The sequence below is a fragment of the Triturus cristatus genome, chromosome 8 (genome assembly GCF_964204655.1).
Source record: "Triturus cristatus chromosome 8, aTriCri1.1, whole genome shotgun sequence".
In the NCBI taxonomy this organism is placed as follows: domain Eukaryota; kingdom Metazoa; phylum Chordata; class Amphibia; order Caudata; family Salamandridae; genus Triturus; species Triturus cristatus.
In genome coordinates this window covers 421,617,716-421,633,311 of record NC_140591.1, presented here as the reverse complement: position 1 = coordinate 421,633,311, position 15,596 = coordinate 421,617,716, and the positions used below count along the sequence as shown (strand labels likewise).

The 15,596-nt window shown below is 43.4% G+C and overlaps 1 protein-coding gene across 3 annotated transcripts in view; it reads left to right on the top strand.

The window, feature by feature from the left end:
- The window catches only part of TSC22D1 (TSC22 domain family member 1), a 346,738-nt gene that overhangs the window by 199,833 nt on the left and 131,309 nt on the right, over positions 1–15,596 (top strand). For 2 of the 3 annotated variants that reach the window (XR_014967722.1, XM_085621821.1), the window contains exon 2: positions 6,250–6,367. The exons of the other annotated variant lie outside the window; for it this stretch is intronic. Coding sequence is in view for 1 of the 2 variants with exons in the window: in XM_085621821.1 (XP_085477947.1) it covers positions 6,250–6,364 (115 nt within the window). In the remaining variant the exon portion in view is untranslated. The remainder of the gene's footprint in view (positions 1–6,249; positions 6,368–15,596) is intronic. 3 annotated transcript variants of the gene reach the window in all.

Sequence of the window (15,596 nt, the reverse complement as noted above, 5' to 3'; positions counted from 1 at the left end):
GAGATATTTATGTTTGGGATAACAAACATCTGATTTCGGTTTTAATCCTGTGGTGTATATTTTACAGGAGAGATGAGCAAACAAGATGGTGTTTTTTCCACACTTAACAGATGTATTCGCAAGCCTACCTTCAGGTGTGGCTCACCTCCTGCGAGGCTCACTGGTCCCATCATAGGAGGTCAACGCAAGGAAAGGAAATTCTAGGGGCTTGTTCGCTAGCAAATTTTCCAGTTCTGTGAGGGTGTTGATGATATTGGTCCCAAGGAGAAGGTCCAGTGATGGTATAGGAGGTCACGAATTACAGGCCCAAACAGTGAAGACGCCCTTGTCCTCAAAATGGAGCAAAGTCATATTGCAGTTACTGGTTTTCTAAACCAAGGTTTTGTATGGGGAATGAGGTTTCTATCACTATCTAAGAAGTGTTTTAAAGAGGAAGACACTTTGTGAGAAGGTAGCAAAAGTAAAGGTAGTTTGCGAGCCATGGCTATGATTTGTGCTTTAAAGACCTTAAAGGGAAAAAGAAAATGGGGTACTTTTAGGACCAAGGGAGCTCTCTTCTGGTGTAGCATGGCAATAAGGGAGATAGAAAGCTCCAAGTCGTGATACAGTGCATGGTGATTTTGAGTTGTCAAGGCATGGTGTGTGTAGAAGTCTACATTTTGCCTTAATATGTAAGCAGTGCTTGTTTATGTATTGATTTACAGCACTGTTCAGTAGCTAATCCTAGTATTTTTGTTGGGCTGACAGTCTCCTCTGGGGTTAAGAGTTAGCTGTGTGGTCTGGACCAAGTTAGGCTGAACATAATGCATGTGGGGAAGTTGATACCTATCCTTGGCAGGGATGAATGTATAATAGACTAGACCCATGAGGAGACTGTTAGTCGAGTTCAATCAAAACTAAGTACTTGATCAGAGTTTTAGCTGCTGATTATATGGATTTAAACTCTCCCAAAGTGCACTGGAGTGTGGTACATCAGTGCGTTGAGGTATACAGTCAATATCTAACCACTGTGCTGTGAGAAGAGGGTATTTTTTATGCAAGGCATTCTTCTTGGTCACTCATATTTCTGAATGGCACATTGGTGAGGTTCAAGCCCTTTGCGCTGCTTAGCCGTTTACAGTCTTCTATTGGGTTAAAGTGATGTCAAGATACATTCTCCTTTCTTTCCCAAAGATGTTAACTGCGCTTGGATAAAAATAATTTTCTTCCAGTCCCTTACTTTCTCCATCCTCACATTTACTTGGCTTATGCAACACAATATTGATGGTAAGCAGAGTGATCTTGTCTGAACAGTGCTATGAACCTTCATTCTGATGCAGGTAACCTTGCATCCAAGACCACAGTTGTTAGTTGTAATACTTCCTGTATCATCCTTTTCTGTTCTTTAAAGTGAACTTCTCTTCTACATTACAAAAAAGCCAAGGCTGGGTATGTGGGGTTCTCAGGCATGTTACTTTCAGATGTTCAGGGCAGCTACTTAAGCCATCCTATGTGTAGTTTGTATAAACTACAATTTACATAATACGATATTGTGAGGAGATAGACCAAAAAAGATTTGCTTGAGAAGATGGCACACAAAATTGAATACCTGATGATGCCTTTCTCCCAGTTTGTTTAGGTTGAAGCCTAGTAGACGGCACATGTGCTGTCTTTTGGGAGACCTTGTGATTATCACGAACTTAAAGGGGCTTGGAGCTCGCCCATTGCTTACCATTGGTTGGCTTTCCTTCTCACTCTCATTTGCCTACTTCTTGTTTGTGTCTCAGCTTGTCAGTGTTATGTTTGTTTCTCCCACTGAGCATTTCTGCTTTGCCTCTCTTGAGTGGTTGCCTTTGATGCCTCCACTTCTAGCTTTTTAAGAACTTTTTTTTAATTTGTTTTAAGCACTCCATGAGCATGCCTGTTTTTGAGCTGTTTCCTTCGTACTGATTTTCCCCTCAGTGGCGGCTGCTCCCTTTAGAAAGTGGTTCGGCGTATACATTACTTTCAACCCCATAAAATGAAAAACAAACTTCTCTCTTGCCGATTTTCTGCAGGGCACCTGAAGTTACTCCTGCCTCTCGCTGCTTGCTTGACAAAAGCATCGAGCCAATTCAAGCACTGTTCTATTCCTGCCTACAATGCTAAACAGCATAAGAGCAATGCTAGGATTGGCTGGAGCAGGCAGATCCAGCGCTCCATCGAATACCTTCTGCTTCTCAGTTGCTTTTCAGCTGTAGATTGCAGAAGCCTGAACTATGCATGTCAGACTGGCCACAGTGAAAACACCGGCCTTTCCGACGTGCGCAGTTCAGTTAACATAGCTTGAACTGCTGCTGTGACACCGGGAGAGAGCGCTCCGTCATGGCCTGCCCCTTAAGCAGGTGAGAGAGAAAACGTGTAGTGTGTGTGTAGTGGGTCCCCGCAGGGAGGTCAGTGGTTCCACACCCTTATGGACAAAACTTCCCTGCTACCCTGCACTCTTTATTGCTTTTTGATTGTTCATTTCATTGTCCTTTTAGTTACCAATCCAACTCAGAAAAGCAACTACATCATTTTGTAGGTGCACGCATGCATGCATGCTCTGTGCGTCTACTAAATTGTAGACACCCATGTCAAAGGTTTTTTTTAATTTTATCTTTTAGCTGTGCTACATAGTCAGGGATGCTGTGTGTTGTGGCTACAACCAGCTATCAAAACAAATAGGTCACAAAGGTGTGACCTATTGGCTTTGCCAATGATTGGTTGATTTGCAAAGCAAGAGAATAAAACAGAGTTTACAAAATGAATAGACCCAGGACATGGGTAAAGTTACCTTTTTGATGTCAGAGCAGCCTCTCCTGTTAACACCTTTCTGCCTTCCCCTCTGCCTTCGTTCAGAGCCATTGCTTCAATAGGATCTTTCTTTGAAGATGAACTGGTGAGTGTATAGGTGTGCAAAGAAGCAGGTGGTGTCTCTATAGATGCCTTAGCACGTCTATGGTGCTGCTTGCACGAAGCTTTTAATGTCAATTCCTTTCAGAAATAATTCTTCATACTGATAGGTGTTATTGAATAGTGATACCCTGTGGATTATTGGCATAATGAGTCCTCTCTTCGGGTTAGTGGTGGGTAAATACGATTCTTCAATTCGTTATAGTGTTTTTCCAGCTAGACCACTCTACAATGGATCACTGTGGACCTATTCTACTTAGCATAAATATTAATCATTAAAAAAAAGACAAAAACCCGTTCCTTTTTAGGTCTCGCCTGGCGAAAGCAGCGCATGAAGCAAAACCAAAGGAAATGATGGACGGAGTGTTGAACATTGCAAGCACTCACCCCCAGTCAACTGATCTGGGTTTAATCCACCACCATTCTTTAGCCCACTCTGCCACCCCAGTTCAGACATGGCCATATGCAAATCAGTCTGACCCTGTGCCTCATGGGAACAGCCCAGCCCGAACTGCCAAGCCATGTCTTCCCTGGACCGGAAACAAGCTTCCTAGGACCGGTTTCTGGCATTTCAGCCGTCTTCAGCCAGGCTTGCTTGAATCCAGTGGCAAAGTGAGCAAGGGACTCACGTCTGAGCATACCCTGCCAACTTATGGCGAACAAAGCAAAACCAAAGGAAATGATGGACGGAGTGTTGAACATTGCAAGCACTCATCCCCAGTCAACTGATCTGGGTTTAATCCACCACCATTCTTTAGCCCACTCTGCCACCCCAGTTCAGACATGGCCATATGCAAATCAGTCTGACCCTGTGCCTCATGGGAACAGCCCAGCCCGAACTGCCAAGCCATGTCTTCCCTGGACCGGAAACAAGCTTCCTAGGACCGGTTTCTGGCATTTCAGCCGTCTTCAGCCAGGCTTGCTTGAATCCAGTGGCAAAGTGAGCAAGGGACTCACGTCTGAGCATACCCTGCCAACTTTTTAGGTCTCGCCTGGCGAAAGCAGCGCATGCGCTGCTCTAGCCAGGAGAGCACCTTTTGGAAGCAATTCTGCGAGGGCTCTCATGCACGCGTCTGCAAAGGACAAAGATGGCTGCTCTCGCCATTTGTCCATTGCAAACAGCTTGCGCGTGTCCGTGGGACTGTGGAAAGTTCCACGCCATTTTGTTGCCATAGCAACAAAATGCCACTTTGGGTGTTTTTCTTATTAATGTCAGTCCCTCCGGGGCACAAGCAGGCATCCACTTCTGTGAGGACAGCTGATCTCAGCAAAAAGACAGATGCCTGCTTGTGCCCCGGGGGAACTGCAGGACAGCCGTTAGTATTTGCAATGCAATAGGTCTCGCATTTGTGCGAGTTTGAGCTATTGACATTGCAAATGACAATACCTTTTGTTTCAAAAACGAAAACAAGAATAAAAGGCATTGCCATTTGCAATGTCAATAGCTCAAACTCGCGTAAATGCGAGACCTATTGCATTGCAAATGTTTGTTTGTTTTTAGGTCTCGCCTGAGCCAGCGCATGCGCTGTCTCAGGCTTAGTAGGTGGGTTTTCAAAGTGCTACCCCATGCTTTGGCTGGCCTAGCGCTTGCGTTCACGCGAGCATGCACACGCGCAGCCGCCTTGTGTCTTTCACGGGTCATTAAGTGCATCGCGATCACTTTCACAGCGCAGAGGCGCCATCTGGCTTTCCTCTCGCTCTCCCTGTGCGCACGCGTGAACCACTCGCGTGTTTTTTTTATTTTATTTTTACCGCGCACTCAGAACATAGGTCTCATTCATAGAGAATTGCACTTCCAACATAAATTCTGAATTGGCGAGTTCAATTCTGCATTAAATTTAGTAGAATGCACTCATAAAAAGATGCATTCCTGTGTAAGCACGCTATCTTTACTGCGCAGCGAAGCGAAAATGGCCGAACACTCCTACAGCATTAGAATCTTTCACCATTATGCCAAAGCAAACATCCATGGTTCCCAATTCCCTCTGTGACACCTATGTAAATTCTGCTCTTTACTCAAATGTTCTAGAAACTAATGTTTTTACGTACTATTCTCCCCAAAACAGTAACAGTCACGTACGCTGGCGGAAATAAAAAAGCTACCTGCTATTCTTCCCATTTGTCTTGGTATGAGATACACATTAAGATGTAGAGAAGAGAAAAACTCCTCAAAAAAGGTAGACTGTTGCAAGTCACACTCCTGCGAGTTAAGCATATAAAATGCATTCCAACTCCATTCCAATATATTCCAACAGCAGTCTACATTCCTATGCATACCGTCTCCGAGACCACCCAACCGGACTCCTACACCTTCAACCCAAAAACACTGTCCCCTACCACTCCCGGCACGAATTAAGGCTCCTTAACTGTAATATCATCGGGCTGTATTTTCCTCTTCTTAATACCTTCTATCCTTTTAAAATGGCCGCCATGTTCAGTAACAGCTCTCGGATTAATGCAGAAGTAAGTCCTTCCTTTAATGTTTTTGAAGCAGCGTGCGGTGCGAGTATTAGAAGCGTCAGGTGAGGGTACAGAAAAGTTGATGTTGCTCTTTTCCGGAGAGTTTCCCAAATATTATTGCCGGGTTGCATTGTGCCAAGCAAAAAAAATTTGTTTTACTGTTTTCTATAGCGCGCGCTCGACCCGTAAGCATTGGGGTGTTTCAGGTGAACGCCAGTTGCATTACACAAGGTCACGTTTTTTAATGTATGTGGAAATGTGCAGCACTTGTAACACTTTTTATTGCCTTCTTTCTTTCTTTCCTTTTTCCTTCTTTCTTTTTTCTTTGTTTTTCATTCTTTCCTTTTTTCTTTCAATCATTCTTTTATTCTTTTTTCCTTTTTAGTCCTTTACTTTTTTACATTACGTCAGTCTCTTTTTCTTTCCTTTTTTCTTTTACGCGTTCTTTCCTTTCTTTCCTTTCTTGCTTTCTTTTTTCTTCCATTCTTTTCTTCTTTCCTTTTTTCTTCAATTCCTTTGTTCCTGCTTTCTTTCTCTTGCCTAATTTCTTTCTTTCTCTTTTCTTCTTTCTTGCTTCCTTTTCGTGGTTTCTTTCTTTCCTTCTCTCTTCGCTTTCTTTTTACTTCCTTATTTCCTGCTTGCCTTCACTCTTTTTAGGTCTCGCCTACGCAGCGCGCATGCGCTGAATAGGAGGATCTTTAGCTGTCGTTCAGCTCTTGTTCGAAGCACATACTCGTGTTTGTGGCAGCCTTGCGGGGGCGTGCCACAAGCACAAGTGTGCGCTTCGAAAAAGAGCAGACTGCTCTCCCAGGCGCGCGCGCCTTGCTCCGCCTCTCCGTCTTGTAAGCGCTTCTTGTTTTCTTTCTTTGCTTACAGGGGCATATCACAGCCCAGACCGCACCAACGCCATTACCGAGAACTAAAAGACCGGGGGCGGTGTTCACAACTTTATTCAGTTTGCTTTCCTTTTGCTTATAGGCGCTATAACTAAAAAGTAAGTCATCACCATACGTTTTTCTTGTTGTTACCATATGTGTAAGTTAGATTACCTATCTGTGACGCCCCAATTATCGTGTTTTTTGTGGTTGACTTATTCGCTGGATCAGGGCGTATTTTAGTTTACTGATCAAAAACACTGGGCACTGGAGGGATCTCTGCCAATCTAACTTGTTTAACCAGCCCCCTGGTGGTACTTACAAAAATGTATTGTAGTCAATAAATGTAAAAGATTATCCACAATTTAAGTTTCACTTGTGGGTCATAGCCACTCGCTATGCACCTTCTAGTTATAGGGACATAATGTAGCTCATGATTCTTTAATTGACAAGGTTACTTCACAGTATAAGAAGAACCGACTTCCGGGTCTCTTGGTCTTTAACATGACTGATGCGTCGTCCCTACCAGGTACTTTTTTTTATGTGAGTCAACTACTTATCTAACTAATTATATAATAATTAACTTACCAACTTGAGTAAATTTGTCAGCTAAGATCTCGACTCACTTACTCATACAGTATGTTAACCCCTGTGTTTTAACTTCCAGTAATGGACACACCTATTGTCCAGCTAGCCACACGCTAGCTGGGCACTAGGTCCGCCATATTCAGGGATCCCATGTTCAGGGATCCTTTGTAGCTATCTGACACTGATACTAGAACTGACCAGGTGTTTAACAGTTCTTTTATTTTTCTTAAATTATTATAATTACAAGTTTTCTATGTCTCGAGACATACTGATATAAATCTCTCACTCGGGACGTTATGAATTCGCCCCGCAACACTGCAACAACTAGATTTATCTATGTGAGTCTCCAGCACTCTATTACCTTGATGATCCATGCCATTGTTTTTGCTAAGATTAGAACTTTTTTTTTTACTGACGCACATCTATAGGACAGAACTGTTCAGTCTCTTTCTTACTAGCATGCACGCTATTTGCTCACATTTACGCATATTGACATCACTTGGTTTGTACAATTTTCAATCTTGGGACTTTACTGCTCTGCATGTTAAACCTGCAATCTTTAGCTAATATGTCTGTTCCACTAGGATGTGACTATACTTGGGTCTTGAACTTTCAGATCTACTTGTCATTACCTCTTCAAATTGGAATGTCATTTTTCTTCGCATTAGTACCGCTATCTCACAGTTTGAGTATATTCTCTCATTTTACTTTGGGTTTTTTCTTTCGTTCGGGCCTTATCCTTCACTCTTCTTGATCTACTATTAAGCAATGCACTCTGAATGGGTTTGGTACTGGGTTAATTGTAGGACTAAGTTGTTGCACTAAGTTGTGTATTCATACATGTAATTACTATTATTTACAGCCTTGCAAAAAGTTCCAGTTGTAATGAAACACGTGTCCGCTGTCCTGTTTCTTCATAGTTTGGCTGCGTCGTTTTTCCATTGACAAGGCCTTTACCCTCCATAACACTATGTCCCTCTGTAGTTCCCACGCCCTCCTTGGTAAGCCCTGTTGCCTTCCATCACTTTACCAGAAACCAAGAGGGGTGCCCTTAAACCTCAAGCCTCCCATTGGGCCCATTTCTCAGACCTTTTTGCCCAACATGGTCCGATTCCTGCTAACTTATCTCCTTGTTTTCTTTCAGCAATCCCTGAAATGCATTCCTTTTCATGCAAGAATCCTGTCCAAACACTCAGTTTACTGCTCACTGAAAAGTAGTCTGATTGGTTGTTCTTCACTGAGGCATGATTGGCAGATATCCGAAAGTATTTCTTACGACTGAGTAAGAGCTGGAAGTGAAATCAAGGTGCACAAAAACACCTTTAAGTCTTTCCCCACTACTGATTGACTCCCTCCTTGCCTAGAGCAACTCCATCTATTCACATTCTGCTCTCCTGGCATTCAGCTCTCCTTTGCTGAAACTTGCGATTCCACTACAAACCTTTGCTTAGCAGTCTGCCAGACTGTCCTTGTTGGCTTCTTCTTTGACAGGTCTTATATCCCCCATTTAAATCTCTATTCGTTTGAACTGCAGCAGTTTTATTTGCGCGTCATTGGTTCAAACCATTCAGCAACATGACTTTTTTTTACAGATTACATGATAATAGATATTTTAAAGCATTCACTAGTTCTTGGAGTGTCCAACTTGCTATCTTGGTCTTCATTGCTACCTCAGCCTTGACCAAACATACCCTATTAGAGTCCTGATAAGACTCCTCCGCCCATCTTTTCCCTGCTGTACAGTATCACCAGATCAAACATTGCTGTTTCATCCTCTGATCTGTGACTTGAAGATACAGTAGGTACAACAGTTTTTCCCCTCTCTTAGCAATACAGGCTCTAGAAAATATTTATTGAAAGAGATTTCAACTCTCAATGCTATAAACCAAGCATTAGTGTAAGTGAAGTAATGGAACAGGCAACTTGGCCCATCTACCGACCACATTTGAGGATGCACAGGGAAACAACCCTGAAAGTCAAGAAGAGTTATTGTTCCATCTGCCTTTCTTGTGACTCTGTCCCCACCAAGGAATGCTTTGGTATCCTCTCAATTAAGAAACGTTGTCTGCACCAGTGATATGTGTCTTCACCTGTTCTGTGACTTTCTGGCCAAATGTTTGCCCATTTGACTGCGAAGGTGCCTTCATTTGTACACCATCTTTCCTTTCCAGCTTCTCCGTTGCTGTTTTCTACTGCTGTCACGTTGATTTCAGTCTACCCCTTCACCCTTCAAATTCAGTGATCCTGTTTCTGATGCGCAAATCTGGATCACTAATGGATCCCTGCTTCCAAAAGTAGTTTATTACAAATTTTCAGTTCACCTACGCGTCGGTTGTATGTCAAACTAGTGCTTCATGTCCAAGCAAAATGCGAACAGTGGCCTATCATTGGCTTATTGATTTTTTTGCTCACTACTGTGTCATATATACAAAAGCTAGTCAATTTGGCAAGTGTGAAGGTTGTTGTGCCTGTGTTTTGTTTATCCCTGAGAGCGAGACACACTGGAGTAGTTAATGCACGCGTCTGCCCAGCTGAGCAGGATAGGCTATCTGGGGTCAGCTGTCCCAGAGTCATGGCAGGGCTCACTACTGGTAACCCTACACGACAAGCATTTGCAATGCAATAGCTCTCTTTTGCGAGAGTTTAAGCTATTGGCATTGTAAATGACAATGTCTTTTATTCATTGGTTTTAAAAATAAAGACATAAATAAAAGGCATTGTCATATACAATGCTAAATAACTCAAACTCTCGCAAATGCGAGACCTATTGCATTGCAAAAAAGAATGAGGCACAGAGCTTTCTCAGGCTCAGCCCTGAAGATCTGGAACTCTCTCCCACCGAAAGTCCACAGAATCTCATCAACGGCTTCTTTCAACAAGCATTGGCATAGCCAATAGGTCTCGCAATTTTGACCTTATAACTGTTTAGCCATGCAACGATTAATGTTGTTGCACAAAGAATATTGTGCTGCATAACTAAATACTTATAAGGTCCAGAAAGCGAGACCTATTGGCTATCCCAATGCTTGTTTAAATCAAGGTTAATTTTATTATATGGTGGTATTTGGTAACCTGTGGTGAAAGCTGAACTTCTTTGGTACTGACCAATGTATGTTGCATATAATAATACAGCTTCATAAAAACATACTTATCGTGTTTTTTTTTTTTGCTGTACGGATGAAAGATTATGTCCACGATATAACCCTGGAGGGATGCATCTAGTACGGTTCCAGACTTTGGGGTACACAGCGAGAGCAGTATCCCATTAGAAAAAATGAAATGGAACATCTTGAGGTGAAGAGCGGGTGTAAAACTTAAACAATTAGTCTCTGATGCGATCCGTTTATATTCAGTTTGACACAGTCAACAAGAGGAGGCAGGACAATATATATAAGCCAGGGCCACTGTACTATATAATTCAATGGTCATAGCGTTTTAGGCATAATTATAGATTTCCCATAATCCATCCAATGCATTGTTTGCAGATTTTTGCAAAAAAGTTTCTAGCTCAAAAGGATCAAACTTTACTTTAAAAAAAAGTGTTGACACGTGTTGGAACATTCTTTGCCCTTGCTTATTACTATGTTTGGGTATTAACTGCTACTAATGAGGTGAAACCTTAGCCCAGACCGTGTTCACGTGTGTAATAACGACAAAAAAAATGAAGTAGTGTTTTCACAAAAAATGTACAGCATTATGCCACATAATCAACCATGCTGCAAAATGTGATCCTCCCTGCCCCATAATTCTAGTGGCCCTGATGTAAGCCTTTGTTGTGTGGGATCAAATTCTGAGCATTGAAGAAACATTGAAAATTGCTTCGTCTCTCGGCCCCTCTGTTCCCTTATGCCATAATTGAGGCTAACACCTCAGTTAGGTCATTTGTAAAAAGTCGTTGATAAAGTCGGCCGTTATGGTGCTTAAACGCCTTTAAGCATCACTACCTACAGAAAATATACACTATACGCCCCACCAGTACATGCGATGCACACACGGTACAACATGGCCAACAGCGGGCCAAACATTCATTAAAGAGAAAACAAGCATAGGCAGCAGCAGGCGCTATGTTTCCTCACATAAACAGGCAACATCATTAGTAACTGCTTTGTAGTATTCCACTATCGGATACAGCGTGCATCAGTAATGACAACAGCGGTATTCTTTCCTTCCAGAGATGGGGTGCAATTTGGGTACAAGCCATGCAGCGTCCTCATTCACACAACAAGCGCAGCAGCCCAGCATGCTTTGCTCCAACAGAAAGAAACTGTTGCAGTACAACACAACTGGTGCGGCATGGGTAGCAGTAGTGCAGTCGTCTTTCACAGTGCAGGTGCTTTATAGGCAGCAATGGTTTAAACTTTAATCATCGCAGTTTAGACATCAGTCAACACGCTGCTGCTGTTCCCCGCCAGGGTCCCCCAATTTTCAGCCTGACATATTTCCTAATAAGTTAACCTGCTACCTGCTCCTTAGACTGCCTTCTCACAGCAGTTGATGGGCCTCTACTTGGCTACGTTTGATCAGTGGTGACTGGTGGATGTTTAAAGTGGTGAAGCTAAAATGTTTGTAGCAGAGTTTAATGAGCGAGCAAGCCAGAAGTGCAAGAGGAGGGTGCTGGGGGTGGGGGGGTGGCGACCTGTAGGAGCCACACTTTTATGTGTGTACCTGGGGCTAGGTGTTTTCTTTGCATTGTCTTTTATATATATATATGTGGCGAATGGAACCTGAAGGTACTAGAGGGGAAGGCTTTGCTTTTGAGACAGAACATTTTCATGATGCACAGGTTTAAGAAAAACAGAAAGCTTATTACCTCCAACTTGACTGTAACCCAATAATTACTATAGTAGTGAACATTCTGAACTGAAATGGTTCTTCCAAGTTAATCAGGGAGTACTGGAATTTAATAGCAAAGATTAATTTAGCATTTTTTGTGGCTATGCATGATTTACCATTTACAATAAACCATCCAATGTTGGTTGGCATTGTATGTATGAACCAGGACACAATGCACATACAATTTCACTAGACAACACAGATTTACATCTGTCTAATATCACATTTCTGTGGCTACATAAAACAGTCTTCATAAGTTTATGGCCTTTCAGATAATTTAGATATGAGACTTGTACTTTGTAACCTTTTTCTACTGTTCATGATCAGATCGTATTTTACAGTTGTCTTAGTTTTCTTGCAAGCACATCATGCATTTATTCACATTTAGTTGCCTCCTGGCTTTTTCTTCGTCTTCGGCCAATTTGGGAAACTGTGCTTTGCCAATTGTTGTCACTTTGATTTTTCTTAGTAAAGTTATTTTAGGAATAATTCCTGCTTTGTTGTCCAAATATTATTCGTAGAGGTCTTCTTTTTTGCCTATGCAAAGAAATCGAGTTTTTACATCTAATTAAAAGATTTTTGCACAGCTGAACTTGACCATTTTATTTTTGATTACATCGCACACTACACAATATCTAGGCACAGAACAAAGGAAGGGGAAAGAAAACAGAAGAGGAGATAAAAACACAAGTCAAACAAAGTCCATCTTTTCATAGATCCTCAAAAGCTAATAAGTTATTTCTGTTGGATTATCTTGCTGAGAAGCGCGCAAGACTGGAAGCGCAAGTATTGCACTCACGAGCTTCAGCACCAGGTGGGTCTCCAGTCGTATGCAACACCCGAACACGAGCGCATTTACTCCCACTTTTAACAAGTGACACCCGGTCACTAACCTCTAGGGGATAATTTTGCTTGCCGTGGTCTTCACGAAGATGTGCATGGCGCCAGCTCCTTATCTTCCCAAAGGGACGATGGTGAAACAAACTTCAAACCTGCACAGCCGCAGACTCGGAAGTTTCAGTTGCTTCTATTTCACACCACACTTTCCCCACTCTGACGACTGGGAAAGGGTGGGGTGACTGGCTGGTTGGCATGTAGCCACGAGCATTACAGGGCTTATGCCTACAGCGCCCCTGTCTACGTTGATTTGTGACTCTTCAAACATCACACATAGGGGAGGCACTGAGGCGTGCCAGGGGCCCAAGGCCAGGGCTCATGTTTCACTAGCTCTGTTGGATAATCTCTATGATGACGGTGCAGGTGCTGTTGTACGCCTGCGCCAGCTGAGGCAGCTGCTGGACCTGGACAACATTTTTTTTATTGTACCAAGAGTGAATAATGGATTATTATTCACTCTTGGTATAATAAAAATGAAAATGGTCTAGAAAACAAGGAGGGCGTATTGTAAGCCTGCTACTCACCCGTGAGGGTCCCAAGGCGCGGGGGAGGGGGGGTTCCGCAGATCTGTTTAGTCTAAGAGCCAGGTCTTGAGGGTCTTCCTGAAGGGAGGGGGCGCGTCTGATGTCTACCTGTAGCTTGTTCCAGGTCTTGGCTGCAATGTGAGAGCAGGATATTCCGCCTACTCTGGCTCTGTGGATGCGTGCTGTCTCGGCCAGTGCTAGGTTGGAAGATTGGAGGTTTCTTTTGGGTACGATGAAGTTGATTCTGTTGTTGAGGCATTTGGGTCCGTTGTTGTGTAGGCATTTGTAGGCGTCAATGAGGATCTTGAAGGAGGCTCTTTCCTCCATGGGGAGCCAGTGGAGTCTTCGTAGGTATTGGCTGATGTGTTTGTGCCGGGGGATGCAAAGGACGAGTCTGGCGGCGGTGTTCTGTATCGTCTGGAGTTTGCGGAGTAGGGACTGTTTGATGCTGGCGTAGAGTGCGTTTCCATAGTCCAGTCTACTGGTGATGAGTGCGTGGGTGACTGTCTTCCTTAATTCAGGGGGGGTCCAGTTGAAGGTCTTGCGGAGGATGCGGAGGGTGTTGAAGCAGCTGGAGGTGACGACGTTGACCTGTCGGTTCATGGTGAGCGATGAGTCGAGTACGATGCCGAGGTTTTTGGCGTGGTCTGAGGGGGTAGGTGGGCTTCCGAGGGCGGTCGGCCACCAGGTGTTGTCCCATGCTGAAGGGGTGGTTCCGATGATGAGGACTTATGTCTTCTCTGCGTTGAGCTTCAGGCAGCTGTTGGTCATCCAGACTGTGACGTTTTGCATTCCTTTCTGGAAGTTTAGTTTGGCAGTGGTGGGGTTTTTGGTGAGGGAGAGGATGAGCTGGGTGTCGTCCGCATAAGATACGATGTCTGAGAGGGGCAGCAGCGGCGGCGGGAACCGGCAAGGAGAATAAGCTTGAAGTAAGCTTAATGTGAAGCATAACGTAAGCTTAATTAAAAGTAAGCTTAAGTAATTTTAAGGGGGACCAGAAGAGTCCAATGAGGGCGAGAAGGGGACACCAGGCGGACGGGGAGCAGTAGTAGCGCTGAGGCTGGAGGCGCGAACCCTCAACAGGAGGAGGGCTGAGCGCTGCGGCGAAGCGACTAGGCTGCGGAGCTGTGGCGGAGAGAGTTAGCCCAGACCAGAGGTCAGGGCTAACTCTCTCCCCCACAGTCTGATTAAATGGGCTGCAACTCACTACTGAGTACTGGCAGTTACTACTTATCAGTACTTGAGCATCTCCTTTGTACATGACTCCGACACCTGAGTTGTAGCACTATGGTGACCCACGTTGGGACCAAAAGCTCCCTCTGCAGCTTTAATATGTGTGGAACAGAACACCACACCGAAGCTGTGAGCCTCTGAGCCAGCACCACTGCCAAGGACCGCTGAGTAGTGGAAGCAGGAGGTAAGAATGTTCATGTGTAAGTGAGCATGAGTGTGTGTTTGTGTCCGTGAGTGTATGTGCGTGTAATTGAGAAAAGGAGTCTACCTAAGGTAAAGCGTAAATTGAAAGGGGCGACCTTGAACAGTATCTGGCCTCATTGTCGTTTGTATCTGCCTCTGAATATTTACTAAACCATTTACTCAGAATTACTTGGCTAGTATACAATGTGCCTTGTATATGAAAATGCTTGGTGGTGATAGTTTAATTACGGGTAATGGTAATACTATTTTGACATTTAATTTTTTAGGACAGCGACTTGTTTTTTATGGTCTGACTTGACAGCGCAGATGTCTCCAGGGTAGTATGTAGAATACACCTGGAGAGGGGCTTTGACTCCGTCCACATGTTGGGAGCCAGGAATACATGTTTTGATTGTGCAGAAGTTGTGCTTCTACGAAAAAGTGCCTGCCATCCACACATCTTTCAATGTTTTATTTATCCAGCTCTCTGGGGCTGAACTTTAAGGGGCACATATTCATATGCCATCACACAGCTAGTAAATTGTCTCGAGTAACTAGATAATTTATGGTGTTCTCTCTGGAAGTAGCACAGATTGGGAGGAGGGCAGTCATTTACGTACATGCAATTTTTAGGTCTGACTTCACAGTGTATTCATAAGTAATGCCTATTGGCTTTACCAGCGCTAGTTCTACAGGTCTTCCACCTGTTTTTATCAGAAATTAGGGGTGGTCAGTTGAAACTGTGTGCACTTGGGCTACTTTATTGTAACATAGTAATTGTTGTTCCTATGTGGATACCACTGTATTGTCTGATTATCAGCTCCCTGTGAGTGATATAAGGGTAACTCAGTTAGGGAATTAACATATAACCCCGATCAGAGTTTCCCCTTGATTGGGGCTGTATTATTAGATATTACACCTTGAGTCTGCTTAATTTGTAGCCATCTATCACCATGACCAATTACATTGTTGCCAGAAGATTTATTCTATATTAAAATAAGTCCTATTCCACCAATTAAAAACTAGATACCTATATTACCAATTTGAAATTGAACACATTTCAAAGTTTGTCTGATTCACAAATGTACAG